This window comes from Phocoena sinus, chromosome 12, assembly GCF_008692025.1.
Source record: "Phocoena sinus isolate mPhoSin1 chromosome 12, mPhoSin1.pri, whole genome shotgun sequence".
In the NCBI taxonomy this organism is placed as follows: Eukaryota; Metazoa; Chordata; class Mammalia; order Artiodactyla; family Phocoenidae; genus Phocoena; species Phocoena sinus.
The window spans coordinates 78,538,293-78,551,272 of NC_045774.1; the positions used below are offsets into that span (position 1 = coordinate 78,538,293).

At 37.7% G+C, this 12,980-nt stretch overlaps 1 protein-coding gene across 6 annotated transcripts in view; it reads right to left on the bottom strand.

The window, feature by feature from the left end:
- Window positions 1-958: 958 nt before the first annotated feature.
- The window catches only part of MYO6 (myosin VI), a 144,572-nt gene continuing 132,550 nt past the window's right edge, over window positions 959-12,980 (bottom strand). For 4 of the 6 annotated variants that reach the window (XM_032651168.1, XM_032651167.1, XM_032651164.1 and 1 more), the window contains 4 exons: window positions 10,998-11,101; window positions 9,399-9,530; window positions 3,333-3,551; window positions 959-2,802 (listed from right to left, as the gene is read on the bottom strand). In XM_032651168.1, coding sequence (XP_032507059.1) covers window positions 2,603-2,802; window positions 3,333-3,551; window positions 9,399-9,530; window positions 10,998-11,101 — 655 coding nt within the window. In that variant the 3' untranslated portion in view covers window positions 959-2,602. The remainder of the gene's footprint in view (window positions 2,803-3,332; window positions 3,552-9,398; window positions 9,531-10,997; window positions 11,102-12,980) is intronic. The other 2 variants (XM_032651169.1, XM_032651166.1) reach the window with 2 other exon arrangements.

Genomic DNA, 12,980 nt, shown 5'->3' on the forward strand with positions numbered 1-12,980 from the left:
TCAACCTTACAACCAGGAAAACCCACTGTTCTCTTAACATACGTATGTATTAGAGAAATTTTCTCTCAGTGCCTACCCGTAGCTCACAATACGTACCTCAAGTGTGTTAATGAGATTGGGAATTACACCATCATTGAATGTGAACACATGTTGTTTTCTCAGTTTTAATATTTTACGTACATCTACCTTTGCAAAGCATATACACTAAGGGAGGAACTGGTATTGAGTGAGACAGGCATTGAGAAGAATTAGTTCTTAATGTACAGTGTGCTCGTTTTAGCTTCTAATTTTACATCTCAGAATGACTGATTAAAATATAAATTGACGTTTGATTCATACCGTTTTCAACCTAGTGTTTCTGGGTTTGATTGCGAACACTGTCAAGAAGCTGCATCTACATTTTTCGCAACACTCTCTCTGCTATTTCCCTTAGAGGATGATGGAGGTCCTAAGCTTCTCCAGCAAAGGGGCTTCTGTGTGTGCAGAGCTGTGGTATGCAGGTGACTGTAAGTCTATCTGAATTAGGGCAAGCCTCCCGGAGCCACAATTAACTCAGGAGACTTACTTAAAACAGATATGCTCTAGGACATGTTCTAGGACAGCTGTGTGACATAATTAGCAACAAAATGGCTTAAGAATGACTATAATTTTATCAGCTATTAAAGTGAAAAATTAAGGACCTGTAACAATGCCTTGCTGTGATATATTTCTCACAAATTCTTCAAAACTTTAAGTTCTCTCATTACGACAATTTAACCTGTGTGATTAGTTTTCCATCAAGTACCTGCATGTATCTAGGACACACGTAAGACTGTTTCTGGAAACAGCGCTAAGGGCACAAGTCATTAAAAATCTATTTGGTTACTAAATTTTCTTCCAGGACTCTACTTGTTACCAGTTAAGAAAAAAGCTTATCATTCACTATCCTGTACAAATAAAAACACCAGTTAAAGGCGAGTGATAAGAAGAGGGAGAACAGGACATTTATTTTCAGTAACCAGACCTTCTGTCACCAAATCACAGGGACCAAATGACCCAAGGGTGGGTGAGTCTATGCAGTAATACAGCCTTAAAAAGATAATCACATTCACATTCTCAACAGTAAAGACAGGACCATTTACTTTCCTTAACAGAAGACGATCGTTCGCACACTATCATAATAAATAAATATCTCTATACTAAAACATATAATGAGAGAAGCAATTCTGAAAACAGTGTCCAGCTCACAAGCACTAATCCAATCAGCTGGGAAATATTTTCCTAAGTGAGGTACTCTTTCTAGGAAAAAAAAAAAAAAAAATCACTAGAAATTCATTTCAAAGGTTAGGGTCTTTAAACATCAAGGGAAAAAAAAAAGTACAGAGAGTAATTTTATTTTCTAATTTTATTCTAAAATACAAACAAGACTCCTTAGGATTATGTCAACATAACTCCTTGATGTATGTTTGTTTCCAAGTTCCTAATATGAAAATCATAAATATTAGGCTTGAAACTGCTGACATTTGATCAAAACTAAACAGCACACAAAACTTTTTTTTTAATTATTAGTTACATGAAACAAGCAATTCCTCAGTGCAGGGTTTTTGCATTACAAGGCTTATAAAAGAGCTCTACAATTACCAAAATCTCGAAGGCCAAAAAAGACAATAGGAATTTTTTTAAAAAACAAAGGTGTTTTGAAGCAGAACACTAGTTTAAATCACATGAAACAACTTGGACAAGATTCTGACACAAAATCACAACCGAGATGAAACTGAAAGAATATTTGAATTCAGTCCAGTTAAGCCAAACTGCCACCTAAAACCTATTTCCTTTTCTAAACGAAACAAAGTTATCTCAAAACTTTCAAGCATTTAAACGATCTGAATTTCCTTTATTTGTCCATGGAATATAAGAACATATTCTTATAGCAACACAATGTGATAGAAAAGCAAAACTAATCTGTGCAGGATACTATGTACCTTCTTTATCACAGATTGCATCAAATACATCAAGGCTCTCTCCAGAATTCTAGAGCTTCGGGTAAATTGCTTTACTCAAACTAAGACACTGCACTGCAAAAGAGGGGGGAAAAAATAAAAATTTCCACCTTTGACGGAAATTTCCATGAATTTCTGAAAAAGTTAGTATAGAGAGTACACAGCTTTCAGATCAAAATATCAGTGCCTTGATCATTTTAAGTGCCTTAATTTTTGTATGAAAATTGAAGCTAAGTTTTCTTTATTCCAGTTATACGGTACTGTGCCATCCTTAAAAAGCATGAATTCTGCATTTTTTAAAAACTTCTTTTCCTAAAGAACAATTAAGATGGATTTAAGGTAGTCTGTTGGCAAAGAAGGAGAAATGTCCAGAGTCTGTCCAAGTGTAACAAGTATTACAGTAATGAGAGGTCTAACAGTTACAGGTGGATACAGGAAAGTAAATTTTAGGTCCCAAATTCACTACCATAATTAACCTTAAATTAACAAAAAGCCATGATTAATAAAATCTGTTCACTTTGTATAAGTAATTCTAACTTGATCTTGGAATGGTTAAATCTCTGGGACACCCTCCCTACCTAGTGCCATGGCAAGGGCTCCCAGCTGCAAGGCTAGTGCAATTTCTACTTTAACAGATTCTGCAGCATGGCCGTGGCATAGGTGGGCCTGGCCTGTCTGCTCTCAATTGCTTTCTGAAGATACTGGATGCCTCCACAGCGTTCCCAAATTTCTTCGAACTGTCTTGGCAAAATCTCAGCACCACGCTTTCGAGTCAGGCCTGTCTCTTCAAGATTCAGCTCACACATCTCCATGTCATCCTTACCTGCACAGATGAGACGTCAGAGAATTACTATACCTCCTTTCAGAACCATTTATTGTAAACTTTATTCCTGAAATGTCTACCAATTCTCATAGATTTGAGGACTTTTAAAACCATTTCCTTCCTCTAAGATTGAAATCTGCTTCATAAATTCACCAGAAGCAAATGTGTCCTCCACCAAGTTCCATTTCAAAAGGTACTAAGGATTCAGTTGAAAAAAACAAGTTACCAGGGTTAATAAAAATGCTACATTTCCTTAAGTAACCATTACAAAGCAAATGATATAATCAGACACCAATGAAAAGGTTCCTAGGACACAGACAAGTTTCTGTGTGCTCTACAAGGACATAATTAATCCAAGCAATTCCATATTGTAAAGAAGTTACCCTCAACTGATGTGACTTAACTGCAAAGCTCCACGCCTCAACCCTGAAATTTAATCAATTATTACACTGTACATCACACCATTTCATTCAGAGGGTACTCAATCCTTTTCTGCTTCATAAATTTTTTTTCATGTGAATCGTACACACCAGCCACCAGGAGGATGGGTGGCTTGTCAGGATGAAGCTCCATCTGCCGGGCAATCCAGGGTCCATCAAAATGCGCATACCACCAGCCTTTTTTCTTATTCTGCGGGTCTTTGTACTGGTCCGCAGGGCGGATGAACGGGATGCGGAAGAAGCGCTGTTGTCGGTTCATCTCGATCCCCTGCTGCCTGGCAGGGAGCTGAGCTGCCGGGTTCTGCTGAGCTGTCACAGAGAACAAGCAGAGTCACGCCAGCAGCCCGAGGGATAAGGAGAGCAGCCTTTAATCCTAAAATGCACCACCAATGTTTACAAAAGCAAAAAGAGGGATTCCTCCTAACAGTGAATTTAAAACAAAATGTAAATTGGAACTGCCTACAGATGAATACAATTCAAAGGGTGATTTCTTAGAAGTTTCTTCCCCCGAAGATGTTCCTGGGCATTGTAAACACACAGACACACACACACACACACCAACAGCTGCAGCAGCAATAACAACAACCAGCCCCCAGCAGATTCCCACAAATGACTGCGTCTGCACACAAAACGAACTCACTCAGCGAGAAAGCAAACTAGTAGCATTTACTAGATTTGTATTTTTTCCTCCAAAGAGTTCAAACGAAGGCTGCAGGACAACTTTTGCAGGACTATTTATGATGAAACCAATAAAAAGTAATTTCACAAATCTGAGCGATTCCAGATATTTGTCGATTTAATCACAGATTCTCAAAAGAGTGAAAGACATACAAGTTTTCTCCTCTGCCAACTGATCCTGGGATTTAAAATGGCCAAGATAACACAGATGTTTTACTAATAAGATTTAGACAACTTTGTGACAGCAACAACAAAACTGTAACAGTCGGCATGAACTTTCACTCAGAGAGATTTACTTACTCTGAAACCAGACTTCTCTTGGAATAAAATCCACTGCAATAAGTGGAACGTGTATAATATTTGGTTTCCTTTGCCAATAGAAAAGAGAAATCCTTGCTTTTCTGCTAACACTGGGCATTGAGCTCATTATCATCTCTTTTCCCTCACTCAATTTCCATTACTAAACGGTTGAGTTTTGGGTTTTTTTTTTTTCTGAAAATATTCAGTTCTCTGAGGCAATGACTTTACATCTTCAGGAGCATAATTCTGGTAAATCTGTTTAATATGCTCTATACTCACAACTTTAACTGCAGCTCAATTAAGAATCTCACTGAAAAGCTAAGTATGTCAATGGAAAATTATATAACATGTACAAGTCAAGGACAGTCACATGGCTTTTGTGAGACTTTCCAAGTACTGAAAGGATGAAATTACTCTTATTCTACTTTTTGCACCAATAGCAAAAAGCTTTATAGCAGCTCAATTTATTTTCGTGCAAACAACAGAAAGCAAAAAGCAGTTAGCAAAGCCGTATATGCCTATGAAAGAAAGAGACCCAGTTTTGTTAGTGACTTTAAAAAGCCGTATCACCTTTAGCATGTTACCAGAGATGAGCTTATTTATTCTCTCGTTCCTGTTCCCTCAAAACAACTTACAGTTCAGTGTTTCCATTTCGAGTTTTAAAAACTACCTACTCTGCAGAAAATACACTAACTCAAAACTAAGACATTTTGTAAAAGGATTGAAAAATTAAAAAAACCCCTTCCCTCCATCTTCAGCAGTGAATTACAACTCAGTGTCCTGTTGACAGAAACTTACTATGATACTGATGGCCACCCATTAGTATAACCTACTTTTTTTCTTTCAAAATAACAATCCCCTGTAACTTAATATATTGGGTAAAATTCAGAAACCCAATGGAAAGTCTTGGATGGCTTTTTCTACTAATGTGAGAAATGAAATTGTATTTGGGAAGCCTGGAAATGAATATTCATCTGGAAAAGTACAAAGATATAGATGTTAAAAGCTTGAGACTAATCTTCTAAACAACTATTTCTTTCACATCCAATTGTTATCTTCGAAAGTGTGAATAAATTTCAAATTTGTAAGTCTGTAAATTACTGGAAGCGCTAAAAAAAATCATGTCCAACCAGTTGGCAAATAAATATGGCATTATATTCAAATCATTACTGCTGAACTGATTCTAGAAGAAATTTACTGTACACTAAGACGACTCAGAGCTTTTATAGGATCAAAAAATGTGCATCATAAGAAGCTGTAAAAGTAACAGAATACCCTCCTCTTCCTATTAAGAGGTATTCATTCTATTAAGCTTGTATACATTGTCATACGAAACTCAAATCTCTTCGGACAGAAATGCTTACACCCTCACAGTATTTGAAACCAGCACCTAAAGTTAGTCTTTACTCTAAAAGATCAGCTGCTTATTAAGATAGAGTTTTGCTACAATAAGAACTGGGTATACTCAGTTTAAAATGCTAGTTATTTTTGAAAAGGAAGTAATTTGATGAAATAACAGATTAATTACATTTTGTTCTGCATGTATATTTTGGAGTGATCCAAATGAAAGTACCATCTCAAATGAGGTATCTTAGTCCAGATAAACCAACATTAATGTATTACAATTCACCTTAAAATTGTAGCAAAACAATGTTTAGAAGAAGTTAGTACTTTATAAAGTATTTTTAACCCATCTTCCAGTTAGCTCATGAGTTACCACCCATTGACTTACGTGAATTGTTCAAAAATGGTGCAAAATCTGTGAACAAATATTTTATGTTGAAGAAAAGATAAAAATGCCAAAACTGTTAAATGAGCATTCTTCTAATTTATAATGCCTTCCCATCAATGGAGGTGGTGACTAGCAAATAAATACCCTATCCATAGCCAAATACTCCCAGAACTACCTACAAGTAGATGCTGCTTGCCAATTTTTTTTAAAGCTATTTTGATTGTGTTTTTAGGACATCCTGCTTGATGGACATACAAAGAGGACCAAAATTTTAATTTTCGAACACAGTAATATCCAAACAAAAATCCACAACAGTGACTTAATAATCAAGATGAAAGTACCTTTAAAGCACTACTAGAATTTTTGTAGGGAAAAAAAAGAGAATAACTCATAAATTCATTTAAAAAAATGCTTTTTATATAGAGAAGAAGCACTGCCACACTTACATATACTCAGCATGTTTTAATTTCTCCACATTGTCTTAAATCTTAAACTCACAACATTTTTATTTAGGAGCTATGAAATAAAACTACTCTCCAAAGTCACTGTTTTAAGCAAGTAAATGTAAATCTTTTACTGGGTAATTTGCCACTGCCCCCCAAAATTATTTCCGAAAGCCTCTTTCCGGGATAAATGTGATGAGAGTGTGCTCACCCAGTATGGCACACAGGAGAGGGATCTGAGCCTCCCAACTCCTAACTCTTAAGAATTTACCATAATCTGTCAAGGTCTTACTCTTAAAGGCAATAATACCAGGTTATATTTTTGTTAATCATAAGCTGTCATCATTTTATTTTCTCAAATTAATGAATTCTAATCCTTCTAAATTTTAAACTACAGAGCAGCTCCTTTTAAAGGTCAAGCAGCTGCACCATTAGGAGGAAACCACCTAAAGCACAGCATTTTCTCAGGTGAGCTGTTAAGCATCTTGGTGCCCTTCACCTTTCCTGTTAACCGTACTCCTGTGTCAGAGTGAATTTTACATGACAGAAAAATAAAGAGAAAAAAAAGTACTCTTCAGGGCAGAAGTTACATTTTATGCTGAAAATGACCTACATTCAAATTCTCTGAAGGCTACAGATATGCGGGAGTGTGTTCCTACACAATTCCTAATTTTGTTCCTCTACCTGGATGGGACCCTTGAGAAATTTTCTTAATCTACTCTGTTCTTCCAAAAGGTACTTTATGAATGGAAACAGTATAGGAACCAGTAAGGTAAGCCGCATGTTATTTGCTCCTTTTGGGGCAAAGCTGGATGAGTAAGGTACCAAAGTTTGGTTTGCTACAATAATACATGAAATATTTATATATTCATTAAAAATGTGTGGACCGGGGACTTCCCTGGTGGTCCAGTGGTTAAGAATCCACCTTCCAATGCAGGGGACATGGGTTCAATCCCTGGTGAAGGAACTAAGATCCCACATGCCACGGGGCAACTAAGCCCAAGCCTGCATGCTGCAACTACCAGAGCCCACGTGCTCTGGAGCCCGCACACCATAACTAGAGAGAAGCCCACGCACTGCAACGAAAGATCCCACGTGTCGCAACTAAGACCTGACACAGCCAAAAATAAATAAATTAATTAATTTTTTAAAAATGTGTGTGCCAAATATTACAACATTATTTTTGATTAATTAATTTATTTTTGACTTCGCTGCTGTGTGTGGGCTTTCCCTAGTAGCAGCGTGCGGGCTTCTCATTGCGGTAGCTTCTCTTGTGGAGCACGGGCTCTAGGTATGCGGGCTTCAGGAGTTGTGGCTCCCAGGCTCTAGAGCACAGGCTCAGTAGTTGTGGCACAAGGGTTTAGTTGCTCCGCGGCATGTGGGATCTTCCCGGACCAGGGATCAAACCCGTGTCCCCTGCACTGGCAGACGGATTCTCAACCACGGCACCACCAGGGAAGTCTTCTTTTTGTTTTAAGAAGTGCAATCATGCAGATATATAAATTCTGAAATAGAACATAATGAAACCCAGTCAGTTCAAGGTCATGATTAGAACATTACAGCTAAAGATTATAGCTAAAAAGAATAGCCCTGGGCTTCCCTGGTGGCGCAGTGGTTGAGAATCCACCTGCCGATGCAGGGGACACGGGTTCACGCCCCGGTCCGGGAAGATCCCACATGCAGCGGAGCGGCTGGGCCCGTGAGCCATGGCCTCTGAGCCTGTGCGTCGGGAGCCTGTGCTCCGCAGTGGGAAGGGCCGCAACAGTGAGAATAGCCCTTTGCCATTTTTACAAAACAAAGCAACTGTGGTAGAAACTTGGTACAGACAGTGAACAGATAATGGAATCATGCTGTCATCTTCATTTCCCAGAGACAAATTTTTAAACTGGAGAAGAGAGTGGTGGTCACAGAAGATCAGTGTTGAGAGGGCCTTCCTCCTGCCATTTCTTAGCTGCAGGCAAGCTCACTGCTCTTGCAAGAGTTATATTCTGACTGAGGACATGGGTGAGCAGTCATTAGCATTCACATCTCTCGTTCTACTAATGATACTTCCCTTCCTCAATCTAATCTTTGCAACACCTTCGAAACACTAAAATTTCACCATTTAATTGACTTTCATCAAACTCTGCTTTATTTGCTAGGAAGGCGGTAACAGAGGCAAAATATAACTGTGAGCTCCTTTTCTAAGTCAGCTGGGGTCACACATGGCTAAGCTATACCACCAAGTGTCGGGAATATACCTCGTTCTAAAAAAAGATATTACATATGCTGTCACCTTGACATTAGCCAGAATTAACCTAACAAATTGTGCCAGTAGCAAGTTGAATAAATGAAATTCCAATGATTGCTTTTAAGACTGAAATTACAACTCATGTCACAGGTATTCTTAATTAATGTTAAAGCTAGTACTTGCTTTTACTAGGTTATGTCCTTTCTGCTCTATTTTCCAATTTCAGGTATACAGCTTTGTCTTTTGTATAACAAAGTAACAAAATTCATTTTTAGGATCTCAGTCAAAAAAGCAAATTTTGGTCTAGGTTAAACTCTGGTCTAAACCAAGGTATTATTTCTCACTCGTATTTTCACAGTTTTATAATATTTGCAGTAAATATTCTTTTTTTCATAGTAATCTTTATATTTACACACATAATCTTTACATATATGTATATATGTGTATGTGGAAAGAATACGTATTTACAGCATTATCATACAACTTCCTCAATATGGACAAGATTATTCTTACCTCCAGAATTTACCTTAACAAGTAAATTCAATACTTTTAAACAAATATGACTTTAAAGATGTATCTAACAGAAATAATACTTTGAAAGATAAGCCATTATGGTTGTGTTAGATTCAGTGGACCCACAGTTCTAAAGTAAGAGAAAATTTATATTGGACAATTTTACTCAAATGCCTTATGTATAGTTACATGTAGTTATATACATATACTTTTTATATACATGTACTTTGGAACATTCAAAAGTACAGATTTGTTTTTACCATAATCAGTAACAGACTTTGGAGCACGTTGCTCTGTTTCAGTATTTCTCTTCTTGTTCTTGGATTTCCAAGCATGATACACTTTTAGTCTCCTATGAAATTCTTCTCTGCAAGCTGCCAGGAGCTCAATATCTATCAATTACACAGAGAGAGTTAAAAAAAAAACAAAAACAGCAACTAACATCGTAATTTAGTTGTCTAGCATAATTATCCTGTGGCCTAAATATATATATTTTTTAACATCTTTATTGGAGTATAACTGCTTTACAATGTTGTGTTAGTTGCTGCTGTACGACAAAGTGAATCAGCTATACATATACATACATCCCCATATCTCTTCCCTCTTGCGTCTCCCTCCCTCCCACCCTCCCTATCCCACCTCTCTAGTGGTCACAAAGCACCGAGCCGATCTCCCTGTGCTAAGCGGCTGCTTCCCACTAGCTATCTATTTTACGTTTGGTAGTGTATATATGTCCATGCCACTCTCACACTTCGTCCCAGCTTACCCTTCCCCCTCCCCGTGTCCTCAAGTCCATTCTCTACGTCCGCATCTTTATTCTTGTCCTGCCCCTAGGTTCGTCAGAACCTTTTTTTTTTTTTTTTTTAGGTTCCATATATATGTGTTAGCATACGGTATTTGTTTTTCTCTTTCTGACTTACTTCACTCTGTATGACAGACTCTAGGTCCATCCACCTCACTACAAATAACTCAATTCCCTTTCTTTTTAACATATATATATTTTTAAATGAAGATTTCATTCTTAAATTAACAGTACAAAATCAAAAGTAAACTAATTATTGATAAAGACGAGCACTTCATTGTAATACTATCTTTTACACTTACAGAGCATTTTCTTAAACATTATTACTACGTTATATCTTTCCTCCACGCAAGAACCCTGGACTAAATAGGTCTTCTGTAGATGAAGAACTTGAAAAAGGAAGGTTAAGTCACTTGTCCAAGGTTACAGACCACGACAATAGAATAAGAAGTCACTGTGTTCAAACACAAGCTAGATTTACATGTACCACATTTTTTACATTTGTACTTATGCAGATAAACTCAGTGAAGAGGGAAAAGAACATAGTGAGGCGTCCCATACGATTATGACACTTGAAGTCCCAGTTACAGTGTCCTGAATTCAAACACTATGATTTATACGTGAACACAACTGTGTGGGATTCTCTGGATACAGCCTTTTACTCTGTTCTGTTGGAAGAAAAATTGCTTTAAAAGGGACGGACTCCATTGCCATTTTTTACTTTGCATTCATAGACCAAAACAGTCTGATGTATAGGTATTTAACTATTATGAATAACGTTAAGAGGGTCAGTCATTAATATAGCCCAAACCATAATTCCTCTATGCTTTTCCTCTCTGGTCTATGCAAGAGACGGGCAAAATGAATTTAACTTAATAAGCATGTCTTTCTTTTAGCTTTGTGAACAAACTAGGTCTTCATTTCAAGGTGAGAGTAACAAAGAGAACGACTTAAACTAATTTATATGGAAAAAATGCCCATCCCAATCTAGGTATTTACTTTATATTACCTGACAGCGATAGAGTCTTCCCACTTTTCATCCTCCCCATACACTTACCGCAAGAAGTATTGATGGTATCACGTAGTTCTGCATATTTCCATTTACTAAGATCATGTTTCTTGGTACCAGCAGCTGCCTTGGTGGCCTGTACAGCAGGGCCTCTGTAATTATTACACATTTTTGCATATTTAAACTTAGAAACACGAATGAAATGTTGACTAAACAGGCAAGAAAGTGAACATAAGCTTGAGAACTGGAAATAATTACTGGAAAAACATATCATAATTTTTGTACCTTTGACAGACGAGATTAAGAATGGTGCACTACGGGATGCCCAGGTGGATTAAAATTTTCCAGTGCATCATTCAACAGCCATATTAGATTTTCAATCAGAAATTCTGATTCCAATATTCTAGAGCCGTGGACCTCCCCCAGGCTTCAGTTTAAATCTTCTAACTCACGGATATATGAACATCAAGACAATACATTTACACATATTTCTCAAAATCAAAACTACAATGAGGTATTACCTCACGCAAGTCAGAATGGTCATCATCAAAAAGTCTACAAATAGGGGCTTCCCTGGTGGCGCAGTGGTTGAGAGTCTGCCTGCCGATGCTGGGGACACGGGTTCGTGCCCCGGTCTGGGAAGATCCCACATACCGCGGAGCGGCTGAGCCTGCGCGTCCGGAGCCTGTGCTCCGCAACAGTGAGAGGCCCGCGTACCGCAAAAAAAAAAAAAAAAAAAAAAAAAAAAAAAAAAGTCTACAAATAATAAATGCTGGAGAGGGTGTGGAGAAAAGGGAACCCTCTTGCACTGTTGGTGGGAATGTAAATTGGTACAGCCACTATGGAGAACAGTATGGAGGTTCCTTAAAAAACTAAAAATAGAGCTACCGTATGATCCTGCAATCCCACCCCTGGGCATATATTCAGAGAAAACCATAATTTAAAAAGATACATGCACTCCAATGTTCATAGCAGCACTATTTACAATAGCCAAGACAAGGAAGCAACCTAAGTGTCCATCAACAGACGAATGGATAAAGAAGATGTGGTCCATATATACAATGGAATATTACTCAGCCATAAAAAAAGAAGGAAATAATGCCATTTGCAGCAACATGGATGGACCTAAAGATTATCATACGAAGTGAAGTAAGTCAGACAGAGAAAGACAAATAGCATACGATACTGCTTATATGTGGAATCTAAAAGAAATAAAAAGACACAAATGAACTTATTTCCAAAACAGAAAGAGATCACAGACACAGAAAACAAATTTATGGTTACCAAAGGGGAAAGGGGGTGGGGAGGGATAAATTGGGAGGGTGGAATTAACATATACACAGTACTATGTATAGACTAGATAACCAACAATGACCTACTATGTAGCACAGGAACTAAACTCAATATTATGTAATAAGGGAAAAGAATGAGAAAAAGTATGTGCGTGTGTATGTATGTGTGTGTGTGTATGTGTGTGTACGTGTGTGTATATATAACTGAATCGCCATGCTGTACACCTGAAACTTACATGATACCGTAAATCAACTATACTTCAATTGAAAATTTTTTTTAAATCAAAAGAGAACTCCTCAACATACTTTAAGATCATTAGAGGTACATGAAGGGTTTATGAGCCAATCACCTGCAGACTGCTGGAACCTGCAGACGGCCAAGCCCCACCACTCATAATGGCCCACAGACTCTCCCTGGGCATCTGGATGTCTAGAGGTTCCCAGGGGAGTAGCCAAACTACCACCCTCTGCCCGAGTCTTTAGAGACATCCTAAAAGAGCTGCTGGAGCCTGGAAACTCCCGTGACCTTTGAGCTTCTGTGTTAAAAAATACTTAGAAAAGTTCTGTAAGCAGATAAAAACCACACCCTCGTATTTAGTGAGTAATAATATGACAACTAGTAAATTAAAGGAAAAGGCTGCAGGTCATGAGACAGATAACAGAGATTTCAAAGGGCACAAGTGCTTTATCTTGCCCCATGTAGGAGGAACATCTGAGTGGGAAAAGAGGAAAGAAATAA